The sequence below is a fragment of the Nipponia nippon genome, unplaced genomic scaffold (genome assembly GCF_047370975.1).
Source record: "Nipponia nippon isolate SJK-2023a ecotype South Korea unplaced genomic scaffold, ASM4737097v1 scaffold_3, whole genome shotgun sequence".
NCBI classification, from domain to species: Eukaryota; Metazoa; Chordata; class Aves; order Pelecaniformes; family Threskiornithidae; genus Nipponia; species Nipponia nippon.
The window spans coordinates 69,545,737-69,559,837 of record NW_028262347.1 but is presented as its reverse complement, the minus strand read 5'-3'; the positions used below and the strand labels follow the sequence as shown (position 1 = coordinate 69,559,837).

The 14,101-nt window shown below is 53.6% G+C and overlaps 1 protein-coding gene across 3 annotated transcripts in view; it reads right to left on the bottom strand.

The window, feature by feature from the left end:
* The window catches only part of CECR2 (CECR2 histone acetyl-lysine reader), a 98,067-nt gene extending 85,285 nt beyond the window's left edge, over positions 1 to 12,782 (bottom strand). For all 3 annotated transcript variants that reach the window (XM_087765456.1, XM_087765454.1, XM_087765455.1), the window contains exon 1: positions 12,306 to 12,782. In XM_087765456.1, coding sequence (XP_087621582.1) covers positions 12,306 to 12,479 — 174 coding nt within the window. In that variant the 5' untranslated portion in view covers positions 12,480 to 12,782. The remainder of the gene's footprint in view (positions 1 to 12,305) is intronic.
* Between the last annotated feature and the right edge of the window lie 1,319 nt (positions 12,783 to 14,101).

The following is a 14,101-nucleotide window of genomic DNA, read 5'->3' as shown; positions in this document are numbered from 1 at the left end:
GGCTACTTTACTGTGCGACAGCAGCACGGCTGCTTTTTGCCTAGCCGCGCGCATGCTAACTTTTAATTAGCTAGCCCAGGTTTATCAGAGGAGCTGCAGCAGGATGTGGTTCAGCACGACCAAACTATCCCAGCATTTATCCGAGGAGCCCAAAAGATGTTGCTGTCCATGCTCAAGCCTGTGCTGCTGCATCTGTACTTCTGTACGTCCTCTACTGCTGGTTTAAAAGCTCACTCAGCTCCAATTGCCATAGCTGCCAGCATGCCTTTGCACCGCAGGGTGGGCATTCCCATTTCTGAGCACTAGATCACCTTCACAGTGACAATTCCACTCTCCCGGCGCATTTCCCAGGAAAAGAGTGGAGCCTCCAGGATGCTCACACCAAACAGCACTAGTTTTGTTTAAGTCACCACGCTGAAAACGAATACAGAGAGAATCCCAAGAGGAAGCAGAAAAATTGCGAGCAGTCCCCAGCCAGCCAGCCAGCCAGCTGGCTTTCTATGAGAACGCTGAAGTGTTGACACTTTTTGTTGACCCTTTTTTTCCCTGAGCATATCCCATGAGCAAGGAAGAGCGCTGCCGAGAAGAGCTCCCTCACTTCTCTCTGCTGACTACAGCCCTTCCACATGAAGGAAACCGGTTAGATCAAGAAATTCAGGCTTGGACAGCACAATGAAGCATCCACTAATAATCAATCCCTTCACAGCAGCCTTCCTGCCAACTGGCTACGGACTAGGCAATGATTATAAATTGTAGTTACTCCTCCAAGAAAAAACAACACAACATCATATGGCGGTCCATGCTCATCCTTTAATTCTGAAACCAGTCCCACTTACAAAAAAAGTCAAGTCTTTCTAACTGCCCATCCTGAAAAGAACCCAGCCCTGAAATCCAAAGCTGGGTTCCTCCCGGCTGGTGCTTTGCTATTCACAAAAAAAAAAAAACCCAAAGTGGTAAAGCGTGTGTCATTAAAGTCAGCAGAAGTTTCTAAAAATGCCAAGGGGCTGAGTTTCTTGGCTACCAAGATACTAATGTCACCCCCATATTTCTGGCATCATGCTACCTCGGGAAGCGCACAGAGGAGAACCTGCCGAGGCAGAGCTGCCCCGCCACTTATTAACCAGCAGGCAGATGCAATTCGAGCCCGACTTAAGCGCAAGCGACTGAAGCGGCCACCTGGGGACCCGCATTCCTTGACAGCAACGTGGTGCGCATTCCAGCCCCCTCGTCCCCTGGCCCTGAAACCAGGTCAGGGAGGCACAGCATGACCTGATCTCCACCTCTGATAGCACCGAGCCCTGTCCCATCCCTTCTTGCCACCCTGGCCACAGTCAGGCCACATGCACTGCCTCTCCCCCTGCCGAGAAGCGCACAGCAAGGATACAGATACCCATCCACGCATGTGAAGGGACTCCCTCTCAATGCCATGGCTATTTGCAGATCAGCCATCATCCAAAACTTCCCAAAATGAGAAAGTCCGGGCGTTTGGCAGGTCAGACGCTTACTACAGTGAGTAGTTTGTTCTGCCGAGCGACTCGTAACACCCTCCCAAATTACACATTGCCTTTTACGGGATGCCGCAGCAGCTGGAATCGGCTTCCTTCTCACATTCCTTAATAAGCACTTCCATCAGAGAGCAGGGTGGATGCAGGGCATCAGCTGCAGTTAATCATAACCGAGAGCCGGGCTCCCTTTCGCCATGCTCTGTGGCACTATCTGCAGTCCAAGAATATCCAGCACCACCCGCCCTGCTGGGGCGGGGGGAGTCAAGTGGTCCGAGCTCCCAGGCATTACAGGTCTCCCTGTTACAGGAGACTTTCACTCTGCCTCCCCCAAGAAGCAGCAGCCTTCAGCAGGGCCCCTCGATAGCTGGTTGAGATCCTACAGATCATGGAAAGATAATCCATTGCACTACTAATACACTACTGCAGCTGTCCATGGAGAAAATCCCCTTTCAACCAAAAAAAACCCCTCAAGCCCTTTGATCCTCTCCAACACACAATTATCTTAAGGGCAAAATAGTCTTCTGTGCCTCGGCACCTTGTATTGGGCTGAAAGAAAGGAAATCGAGACTGCTATTCCCTGTTTATTCTACATGGCTGCCCTGTCCGACAAGACAAGCCGCTCAGGCTTCTTCAGCACAGGCAAGCAAATCCCGATGGATAGATACCTGCATTGCTGGGTGACCAGAGCCTAAGGCAAACTTTTTGGAGAAAAATGGTTTGTGTTTTTTAAAAAGAAAAGCCTGAGTTTCTAAGAAAGATAATAAAATTTTACACTATTTTGGTTTTGCGCAAGACTGTCAGCTACAGTGAAGTTTAACTGATTTCAACTGCATGTTCAGGTCTGACTTTGGGAGGAACAATTTAAAGGAACTTCAATTTAAACAATTTAAACATCAACTTCAATTTAAAGTTTTTCTAACCAGAATGTTAACTTAAAAAAGAAGCAAGCCTTCATTTAGTACCAAAAAACAACCCCCAAAACCCTTTTACAGAGGCTGATAAGGGTTCTTTCCCAGGTGCCCCCCTTGCTTCACGACCTCTTGTTACCTGCGCAGTCTCACTCCACCTGCTACCCAGGGCTGCAGTGCGATAAGCATTTCTTTCAGCAGAAGGGTCAGCTATAAAAAGCCCTTCCCCTCCCCGCTGCCTATTTCCATTCCTGTGCCACTGCTTCACTCATGCTGGTACAACCCTTTTGCGGGGCTGCGGAGGGAGCCGGCTGGGGGAACCACTCCTGGTTAGACGCAGCTCACTTAAAGAAAAAAGTGTTGCGGTTTTTAATCCGGGTGAGCAGTTTTACTGCCGTCTGTGATGGGTGGCAGGAGCTGCCGCGGGAAGGCAGCTTGAGAATTGATGTCCTCTGGTTCCACCAGACATCACTCATGAGTCCACACTAACAACACAGGGAAAATGGCCACGTGATGTCAAACCCTCCATGAAGAACACAAAAATAGGAAACAAAAAAAAAAAAACAACTTCTTTAACACCCTAAAATCCTATTAATTTTAGAGGTACTCACAACTGCATTTTATACAAGGATTTTTAGAAAACTCATCTAAAATTCCCAACAAAGTATTACTCCTTGTGCACATTTCTCCATCAATCAGCCATTAATAGGTTTTGAATTCTTGGCTGACTCAACAAAAAGCAACAGGAGTGCTGGAGGCTTGGACACACAGTTTCTATAGAGAGTGCTCACCATACTTGGCCCCTGCAATCATCCCAGACGTGTACATGCCAACACACACACGTGGCCTGGGAGCTGCATGGGACAAGGCATGATCTTTGTGAGAGGAGGATGCAGAAAAGAGGAGAAGAGAAGCACTGAGAAACATCAGACATAGGGATGTGAAGGGCTGCCATGCTCCATGTTCAGACTGGGAACCCTTCTGAAACCAAGACTCACTTTTACTTGCAAGTGCAATGTAGTTTGCATTTGGAAATGCATTTCACTTTTACAGAGCCCTTAACGTCACTTATTGAGGTGCCACGAAGCATCCTATGTGTTGGGGCAGCAAAGGTTAGGCCTCAGTGAGGTCCTGAAATACCACAGGAAAGCACGGAAGGGGTCTTGCTTGCTGGGCTTTTCTCTCCTTGCTTATTTTTCAGCATTTGAACCTTCCCCACACACCAGAAGAGGGAGCCTTTGACTCCTCTCCCATGCTCATCATTTGTTTTATATTAGCAACAATGACAAGCTCTATTAAGAGTCAAGCTCTTTAAGTGAACTCTCACCCTTTGCCTCCTAAAACAAACAGAAAACCCAAGCAAGAAAGAAAAACCCACAACCCTCTTTGCCTCGTGTTATGGATATATAAATATTTTTGCTGCCATACAACTCCCTGTGTACAGGGCTCACCAGAAATGAGGAAACTAGCTCTGCTATCCAACCTTTTGGCCGTGCAAAGCTCCAGCCCCTTTACAGCAGGCTTAGCTGGAGAGTAAGAGCCAGAGAATTAACGGCTTTACCAACGAGGAGGAAAAAGACCCTCCGGAGCTCCTTTTACATCACCCGCCCCAGCAACCAGAACCAAACCAAGGCTAGAGTTTCAAGAGCCACAGCAGATCAACCCGGCAGCTTGCTGCTACCAAAAGCACAAGGTCCCGCTCCCACCACAGTACTGCAGGGCTGCAACCCCCCAAAAGCCCAGCCAGGACGCAGCGAGCAGCTGGGCTAGTGCCAGGGAAGGGGCAGACCACAACATCAGAAGCACAACCAGGGCAAAAGCTTGAAAGGGACCGAGATTGTCCTTCTGGTGGCCGGCAGCCCCCAAAACCAAAGCTTCGGGTTTTACTGCTCCTTTAGCAGCGTGTGTGCTCTCCTTCCCACCAGGCTGAACATGCCAGCTCGACCACACTGATGCAAAAAAAACAGCGACACAACCACCACCCCATGTTGCTGAACTAAGCTACGTTAATATAAGGAAGAGCTGAACCAGTGTAAGTATATCTAGGGTGAAGAGCTTGCACTGTTTAAATCAGATCAGTCCCAAAACTGCGTTAAACTGGTGGCCTGGCCCAGGGCAGAGGTGGCCTGAGGACCATTACACCTTTACATACTGCCTTCTCCAGCCAGCCCTCAGCAGCCCTACCCTGCATGATACCAGCAGTTTTGCTTTTTCAGTGGAGAGCTGGTGATTTAGCTAGGCATTTACAGGCTACAGAGAGTTCATCAAGAAGTTGAGCCAGCTCTGAAAGCAGTTGCCACGTTGGGCTGCGAGGCCACCTTGGAGCAAAGCAAAGACCTTGACTGCCATCAGCCCATAGTGTCAAGTTATTCCCCCATCCCCGGTAAAGGCGGACTTAAAAGCCCCCAAAAAAAGCAGAAAAATGTGTGTTCAGGCAGTAAAGCGAACCACACTTTTCCCCATCAGCTGTTTTCTCTTCCTCACACAAAAGGCCGCAAAACCCCTCCTAATTGCAGGAGCCTTCCACCTAACAGACTCTGCTCCCTCCTCCCCAGGAACTGGGGGAGAACTGGGGCACAATAGGAAGGAGACCGGCTAAAGGGAATAGATCTGTTAAATTAACACATTTTCTGTCAACCAAATCAGCTGCCCCTAGTGCTATTGTTGGTGAAACAATGGAGACCCCAGGAATGGGCACCCATTAAAAGGAACAAGCCTGCTGAAAGGATACACTCTGAGGCACAGCCTTGTGTGTTTAACAGGATTCTCTACTGTAAGGAAGGAGGAATCACTAGGCTGCATTGTTCCCACCACTACAGCAGATGCTGTTGCTTCTGGTAACGAGGCGAGGGGGGGGAAAAAATAATTTTCATACCTACCTACAATAAGGTTTACACGATAAACTTTTAATTCGGGAACTTTTAACTGCCTGGCTGTTGTCATTTCTGCCTATAGCCCTTTTCTTGAGGAGATTTTTGCCTGAAAGAAGTCTATGAAAGCATCCATTGCCATTACAAAAGTTAATTCTTCACCCTTCATGCAGGCACTTAACAGATGCCAGGGGCAGAATGGCACAGCTCTGCCGGCATTATTCGCTGGGAGAGAAAGACCGCAGTTAAGCAGGTCTACATATAAAGCTGCAACACTTTAAAGGTGTTACTTTTAGCTGGTTTGGTTAGAGCAAATTCCAAAAGGAACAAACTTTTGAGGCCTAATTTAGATGCGCTATGCAGAAGTTTACATCAGCTGCATTGAATTGGTGCAGGTTTGTGGCAGTGAGTCTTTGTAAACAAAGTCACATTCAAGCTACTACACAAAACATATTTTTTTTTTTTTCTTCTAGCGGGGAAATACTTGCACCAGATTATCTTAAATTGTTTTTTAAACAAGTTCAGCTTAAAGCGTTAAACTTGTGGGCGCACAAACACGTCAGCTAACACCAGACGTGATTTTCAGAGTCAGCTGCGCTAGCGGAAGAGGCAATTGCCTCTGACTCCTAACACCACAGAAAATCTGTAACATCGACCTCCATGTACTCCGTCCAAATCTTATGGCATTCCTCCTTCTCTTCTGCCTTCGACTGCTACAGTCATTCCCCAGCTCCCCTATCACCTAACTCTGATCCATTCAAAATGTTGCTGTCAAAATAACCTTCCTCGTCCATTGTTCAGACACCCTTTGGCTGCGTGCAGTCACTTCGTGTTTCTTTTCATAGGCTTAAGATAATGTTTTAACTCACATCTCAGCCTCCTGAACTACCTATTCCTTCTTTTTGTATCCAGTTACACTAGAGTCTCATTATATAAAATGTAAACACTTGTTAAAAAGTTTAAAGATCTACAGTTGGGAAAGATGTGACTTGCATTTGAAATGGAAACTGATATAATGCTTTCCAATTTGCAGACCACTTGAAACAACAGCTCTGAGAAGTATCTCTCTGCCTCCCCCTCCATTAATCTCAATGAACTCTAGAGCCCAATACTGACATGTAGAGTGTTAATGATTCTATTATGAACAGAATAACTAAGGCAGCAAAAGTGAAGACCAGCAAAGTAAGAACTGCTGCTGGAACAGACACAGGGAGGGGGATGAGGCACTGGCAAAGCAACTAAACCAAACAGTGAACAGGACAGGTAGGAAGAACAATAAAGAAACCCTACTAACCCTCCATTTCATTTTGTTCTTTAAACTTGATTTTCAAACAACAAATACCCAACTCGCACACTCCACTCCAACGAAGCCAATGCTGCCCAGGGGAAGCAGAGCCACCATAGAATGACTGTGGTATACAACCCAAATTCATACACTGGTCCATAAATGGATCTCTCTGCACAACGGGGTTGACACTTTTTCTTTTCAGCACGTTTGAAGTCCATCATTTCTTCCAACCCTGTCTACTCGCCGTACAGTGCCTCTCCCTGCACGGCCAATTACTCTACCTTTCCTCAGACAATTTGCTTCTTCTAAAGCCAGGTGCTTTGTGGGAGAGTGAAGTTTTACTGAGCAGATCCATTGTTTGCTCTCGTTTCAGTCAGTCAGTGCCTGCTCCCTTCCACTTTAACCTTGCCTGCCGCCAACAGGCAAATGGCAAGAGGGACGGACATCCTAATGCCCAAACTATTCTACCAAAAAGGCGTTTAAACTAACTCAGACTTACCCTCTCCGAGTAGAGCTGACCTACATGAATTCACTGACGTTTTGGTCAGCTTGCTGCACGTACTTGTCGCATTTATCTTAACTAGATTCTAAATTCTTCTGATTAGAAGCTGTCTGGCCATCTCTGCTATCATACAACACGACGAGGCATCAGCAGATGCTGGATATGCTGCTGTAATACAAATAATAATGCAGTAGCAGAACAGAATAGCTATAGAGTGGTGCAGGCTTAGCACTCAGGTACTGTACCACACCGCCTGTGCAATTAACCCCATACAAACCACTGACGGAACAGGAAGGTTGTGCCATTTTGGTGTCAGGGATCACAGGGGACCCACCCAGAGGGCACAGAGCAATGGGCTCCACACAGAAATTTTAGCAGGACCTAATATGACAAGACAGTGGAGGTCAAAGCACATACAGCTGTCCTGTCCTCACCAGGAAACATAATTTTTTCAAAGTATTTAAATCCTAACACATTCAGCGTTTACCATGTTAAAAAATATTTTTTTCTTTTAAAGCTGTATCTGGTTTGCACAGATAGAAGAAACCCTGTTCTTTGCCTTCTCCTTCACATGGCCGCAGCACAGCTCTCCCTCTCTCCACACTCTTCCTCCTCCTGGGGGACCCATGGGAGCAGTAGCAGCCGCTGGCTTGAAACAGCCTCATAATGTTCCTGACAGAAAGAGCCTGTTCAGGAACCGACATGGCAGATACCGCACTACAGGAGGAAAAAGGTGGGCAAGAGCAGCAGTGCCCTGTGTGTGGGTGGGAGGAGTGTAGCTAAAGGTAGAGCCAGAGCCCGAAGTGCTAGGAAGGGGCAAGAGGCGAGGAAAAGCATCTTAAAGCCCTAGTGAAGTTAACAGCAGAGGCAATTTGCCCAAAGGCGCTTTTAAAAGCCACAGGAAAAGATTTATGTTTTCCCTGTGTAATGTGGCTTTTCCCCCTTTTCCAAATAAACTAAGTTAACAACAATGTTTTGACTATTTTCAAGCACGTTCTGGAAAGTCACCTCCCCTCGACCTACCCGGGCAGAAGTTCCTAAATGTTTTAGCCCACAGCTCCTGGGAGCACATGCCAAAGAGCTGGGTGGCCGAGCCATGCTGGCTTCTGTCCAGTGTTTTCAAGTTGTGCTGAAATACGGTTGAAAACGTTAAATATTCTCCTAATATTTTCGACACAAACAATCCCTGCGGCTGCCAGGAGGATATTTCAGTTGCAGAGGGGAGGGCACACGGCCAGAAGAGACTTTGTCACGAGAGGTGTCCCACATTACAGCCCGGTCTTGAAGAGGGAAACAAATCACTCCCTATCATCGCCTGCACTAACTTGACTATGGAAAGCATCCTTTCTGTCCATCAAGGCAATGCCTACCAAAAAAAATGATGTGCCCTATACAGCCAGACCTTCTCCCACTGAAATACTGTTAGAGTAGGTACGGACAAACCCACTCAACGCAGATTTTACAAACCACTGAGAAAGAAGCCACAACAACCAAACCAACACAAGCAAAAGCCCACTTTTGAAGTGGCATGAAAGTTTTGTACAGCAGATGGCCGACAAGGCAGCCATTTAAAAAGGGGGGAGGAAAAAAAAAAACACAAACAACACAAAAAACCAAAAACCCACCCCAGAAGGCAGAATTGCTCTCTGCCATCCTCAGAGATCCACGTAAAAACACGGCTTGAAGCCAAACGCGTCCCGGAGCACCCGTTCCTGGCCCACTGAACTTTTGACCCGCTGGCGGTAGCTGAACCCCTCCTGAGTCCATCGCCGGGCGATGCTGCGGCAGAGGTTTGAAAAGAGGAGCCCTGCGCCTCGTCAGGCGCCTGCATCTGCCGGAGCCAGCATGGGGGCTGGCTGCGCCCACCCCCTCCCCGAACAATGCCCAGGGCCCGGCCTGATGGATGCGCTTCTTTCTTTCGGTTTTGGACACCCCTTCCCCATAGTCTCTGGCTACGCGCTGGTCCAAGCAAAAAGAAAAACAAAACATCTGCTTCCCAGGTTTCTGACATCCAGCTGCTGATGGCAGCCCCGCATCTGGAAGATTCACTTTCTTTTGGGCCAATAAGTAGAAGGCAAAAGGTTCGCGTTTAAAAATAAAATAAAAAAAATTAAAGAGAGCCCTGTGCTGCCTCCCTGTACTAAAGCCCCCAAACTTCTCAAGTACCGTCAACAAATCTGTTCGGCACAGGAGGGATGGGTCCAGATGGCCTATCATTACGGATCCTTCCAGCTAGCTCTGGGCAGGCCCACCAGAAGAAAAAAAAGAATCAGTGAAGGGGGGGAGAAAAAACACAAACCAAAAGATAACTACAGCTTTTTTTTAAAAAAAAAACATATTGAAAGATCAGGTTTTGTCTGGTTCGGGGACTGCAGAGACTGTAGCAGTGAAACTCTAACCTCACCCTCCCCTAAAATTGGGGGGAGGGAGAGAGCAGAGATTATTTGTTACAAGCAGAATTACTGTTTGTTTAAAACTTTCACTTTTTGTAACAATGTTGTTGAGTTTAGTGCTGAACTGCCCGCTGGCGATACACTAGTATCAGAAAAAGAAAAAAAAACAAAGCCACCAATGAGGTTTTAACTTGAGAGGAGCTCAGCCCTCCTGGGAAGAGGAGAGTATCCTCCTAAGCTGACTGTGACCGGCGTAAGGCCATCCCTTGGACACACGGACACAGTCGGACAGACATTCGCCACGAAGCTCGAGGAGTTTGAGCGCGACCACCCTCCCGCTGAGACCGTGCGAGGTGAGCCGCCCCAGCTCTCCGCTTGTGCTTCCACGCGGAAGAAAACAGGTTCACTCAAACCACCTGTTTTACTTTGCATCCAAATGGACCGGGGCCCTCACCCCTCCGATACCCACCAGGGACAGTAACTTTGGAGGGGAGAGGCAGTAACTTCTCAAGCCGCTCGCGTTCGGCCCCAAGCACACCTCCCCGCAGTAACCAAAGCTAAAGCAAGAAAATGTCACTTGTAGATGAGCACAGTTTCAATTTTTGATGGCTGGCTACGGTTTTATTTCCCCCCCAATATTTGCCTCGAGTCCTAGCGTTGCCCCAAGCCCCTAGAAGAGCTGCCACCTCTGTTTCATTTGGACACCCCTGGTGCTCAAAGCCCATCTCAGAGGCAGCAGTGAGACAGCCAGAACGGGCACCAGCATTATTAGGTCCAAAACCAAGGGGGGAGCCTTCTTTAGGCAGCCAAATAAAGGACAAACCAAAAATCACGCAGAGTGGTACTCTTAGAGAAAAGAGAAGTACAAGGCTCTTCGCCGGCCATCGGTTTCACACCATGAACTGTTTGGGCAAGCTCTTTGTGCAAAGCACCGTTCCCAGATATCCCTGATGAGACTGGAACAACTACGCCAGGCGAGGGGTAACAAGACGGGGAGCTTGGAGGAACGGCAAGTTTTGAAACCGCCTGCTCTGGGCTGCTCGCTCCGTGCTGGGGAAGGAGATTTACTCTGCGTGCCTGAAGACGCGGGGTTCTGACAGCTGCATCCGTCCTCTCACAGCATCCCAATTTTAACCGCGACTTCCACCGTCCCTCAGACAAACGCCATCCTTTAAAACCCGTTTCTGCCAAAGGCTGCAGGCCATCCGCGCGCAGAGAGGTTTTTGGCGAGGTTTTCGGTGGGCCGCTTCTGCTCTGCGACACCCCCGGCCCCAATCCACACGCACGCCTCCTCCCGGGCAGCCCCCCCAAAAAAAGGCAAGTTAATTTGTTCCGAGCAATGTTAACTCCCCCACCCCAAGCGTGCTCCGGGAACCAAAGGGGAGCCCACATTTACTTCATTTGTGAAGCAAGCCAGATGCTAATTGCCTCCAAAGGTGAAAGGCTAGTGCCTTGGCCCTTTTATCATTGTAAATTCAGGTTCCTTCAAGACTTTGCGCTGCTGGGCCCGGAGAGCCTCCCCCTGTAATGGTTTGGCATCAATAGGAGGGGGAGGGGAGTTCCCTTTCGCAAGAAGTTGCATCATTGAGAGACCTTATCCCCTTTCAAGATTTCGCACCGCATAAGGGATTCCCCCTCTTCAGAAATTCACATCCTGCTCGAGGAGTTTTGCTCTTTAGGGCTTCGCGCATCCCATTGAACTTTTAAGCATCTTTGGAATTCGCATTCACGGGGCAATTACTGTCTTTAAAAAACACACGCCAGCACGTTATTCACCCGGTTTATTGCCAACGCGCTGGCAAGAATAGCTTTTCACAGCAAGCACAAAAGATTTCATACCAGGACACACTTTGTTTGTAACGTTTGTAGCCGGAGCACAAAATATTTACGGAACATTAGCCGCGCACACGAAAATAAGAATTAGAAAACCAAACCAAAACAAAAAGCAACCCACACAAGAAAGTTACAGGGGAAAAGGGGTAAAAAGGCAGGAAAGCCCAGAGGTTTCCCTACGCGGGGGCAGCGCGGCGGTGAAGGCACCGCCGCTCCCCGGAGCCTCCGCGGAGCCGCACAATGAGCGGCGCGGTGCCCCGCGGAGCCGCCCGGCCCGGCTGGGGCCGGCTGGGATGCGGGAGAGGCTGCACCTCCCGCCGCCCGGCTCGGCACGGCCCGGCCCGGCGGCGACCCCCGCGCCCCCCCACCCCGCGGCGGCACCGGCCAGGTGGGGACCTCCCCCCCCCTCCCCAACAAAAGGGACCCCCCCCCACGACAGCCGCGGGTACCCCCGGGGGAGGTGGGGGGTGACCGGGCCGGGCCCGCCTCTCGCCGCCACCATTTTGGGCACGGGGGACCCCACCGCCGGCTCCGTGCCGCGGCCGTCTCCCCCCCCCCCCCCCCACCTTTGTGTGCGGACACCGGCCCGGCGGAACAATGCGGCCCGGCGGCGGCCGGCCCCGCTCCGCTCCGCCCGCGGCCGCCCCCGCCGGGTCCGGAGCCGGGGGCGGTGGGGGGGGTCCTGCCCGCCGCCGCCCACCGGCGCCCCGGGACGGGCGCGCCGAAAGTTTGCGGGCGCGCCCGGGAGGGACGGGGAAGTTGCTGCGGCTGCCGCAAGCGGAGGGGAGGCGCCGGGCTGCACCGCGCCGGGGTCCAGCCGCTCGCCGGCTGCGGGGGGGGCGCCCCCGCCCCACCGGCGCGGGGCACGGGGAGCGGCGTGCGGGACCCGGAGCGCGGCGGGGACGGCGCCGCGGCAGGAAAGCAGCCGGCGGGCCGGGGCGAGAGCGGCGGGCGGCTGCCCGGCGGGGCGCGCAGCGGGCGGGGACGGCGGCCGCGGGGCTCTCACCTCGATCTCGAAGTCGGGCAGGCGGAAGGCGGTGCGGAAGAGGGAGCAGAAGTGCGCGATGGCCGGGACTTCCCACCAGGAGCGGAGCTCGTCCAGCGCCACCGCCGCCTCGGAGCCGCCGGTGCCGGCCACGCCGCCGCCGCCGCCGCAGCCGCCGTCCTCCTCCGGGCACATCTCCCGCGGCCGCCGGCTGCCTGCCGCCCGCCCGCCCGCTCGCTGCCTCACTCCGCGGGCGGCTGCGTGCCGCCGCCGCTCGGCGCTCCGGCTCCGCCCGCCCCCCGGCGCCACGCCGCTCAGCGGCCGCCCCCCGGCGGCCCCGCGCTGCCCCCTCGCTGCCGCCCGCGCATGGGGCGGCTCAGCGCCGGCGCGGGGGCGCTAGGGCCGGCGGGGGCGCTGCTGCTGCCGCTGCCCCTGCCGCGGGCGGCCGCCGCTGCGCGGGCCCATCCTCCTGCGCCGCCGCCCGCGCCCTGCAGCGCAACCGCCGCGCCGCCGGGAACAGATGGGCCCGGGGCGGGGGGGGACACGGGGGACGCGGGACCCGCGAGGGGAGGGGCGGGGCCCCGCGCGGGGGAGTGGGCGGGGCTGGGGGCGGCAGGGCGAATGGGGAGGCGAGAGCGGGCGGGGGGCGGGGCGGGGCGGGGCGGGCCGGGCCCGGCGGGGCGGGGCGCGGGGAGTGGACAAAAGGCGTGAGGGCGGGGTGGGCGGGGTCCGGACGGGCGGGGGGTTGCGCGGCCGTGCACGAGGAGGGGGCGGAGCCGGCGCTCATCACAACAACAGGCCCCCCGCGCCCGCCCGGCCACGCCTACCGGGGCGGGGCCAGCGGGGGTGGGCGGGGCCGGGCGCTGCCGGGCAGTGGGCGGGGGGGCGGCGGCGGCGGCGGCCGTTGTCCCCTCGCACGCGGCGGTGCCCGCGTCCCCCGCCCGGCGCCGGGAGGGACGGGGCGCCCCGGCCTCGCCCGGGCCGTGCCCGCCCGCTGCCCGCCGGAGCGAGGCGACGGGGCGAAGCGCCGCTCGGGGCTGAGACCCTCGGGGCGCGTCCCCGCCGACCGGGCAGCCTCCGCCCCCGCCTGCGGCCTGCCCCTCGCCTCAGGGGTCACCCGCCTCTGCCCCTCGCCTCAGCCCTCCACCCCGCCGCAGCCCCTCGCCTCGGGCCGCGCTGCTGTCCGGCCTCAGCCTCTTCCCTCAGCCCGGGCGGATCTCCTGCTCCGGTCCCCAGGGCGCTGTGGCTGGCCGCCGGGCTGCCGGGCACAGCGCCTCGGCCCGGGCGCCGGGCCTGCGTCCCCCCTTGGTGTGGCGGGAGCAGCTGGGGCTGGGTCCTGGGTGCAGCGAGGGGGGAACCCTCCAGGATTGCTGTTCTCACTTTGTGTTTTGGAGCGAGGGAGCCCAGGCGGCACTTCTTGTTCTGCCCCTGCCGCCGCTGCCACGAGGAGCCAGACACCCTCCTCTGCCCTGAGGTGCTTTAGCGTCTCACCCGCACCTCCATTTCTCCCGGTGGTTAACACTGGCCTATTTTGAAATCTATTACGGAAAAACATCCTGCAACAGTGAGGATGGAGGTTTTTTTGCAGGATTGCCCTAATGAGACATAGAGCTCCAGCGAAACACCAAGCTGCTACAACTTTGCATGCTGCCACTGCATCACTTTACAACCTCTCGGTTTGCCTCTGCAGTCCACCTGCAAAGCAGTTGCAAAGTATCGCTGTGCACAGCTGCACCAGCTTAGGGTCTTATCTCCAGTGAAACCATTGCAAAGCTGGTGTTTAACCACAGTTTAGGACTTCCATCCTTCTACTCCTT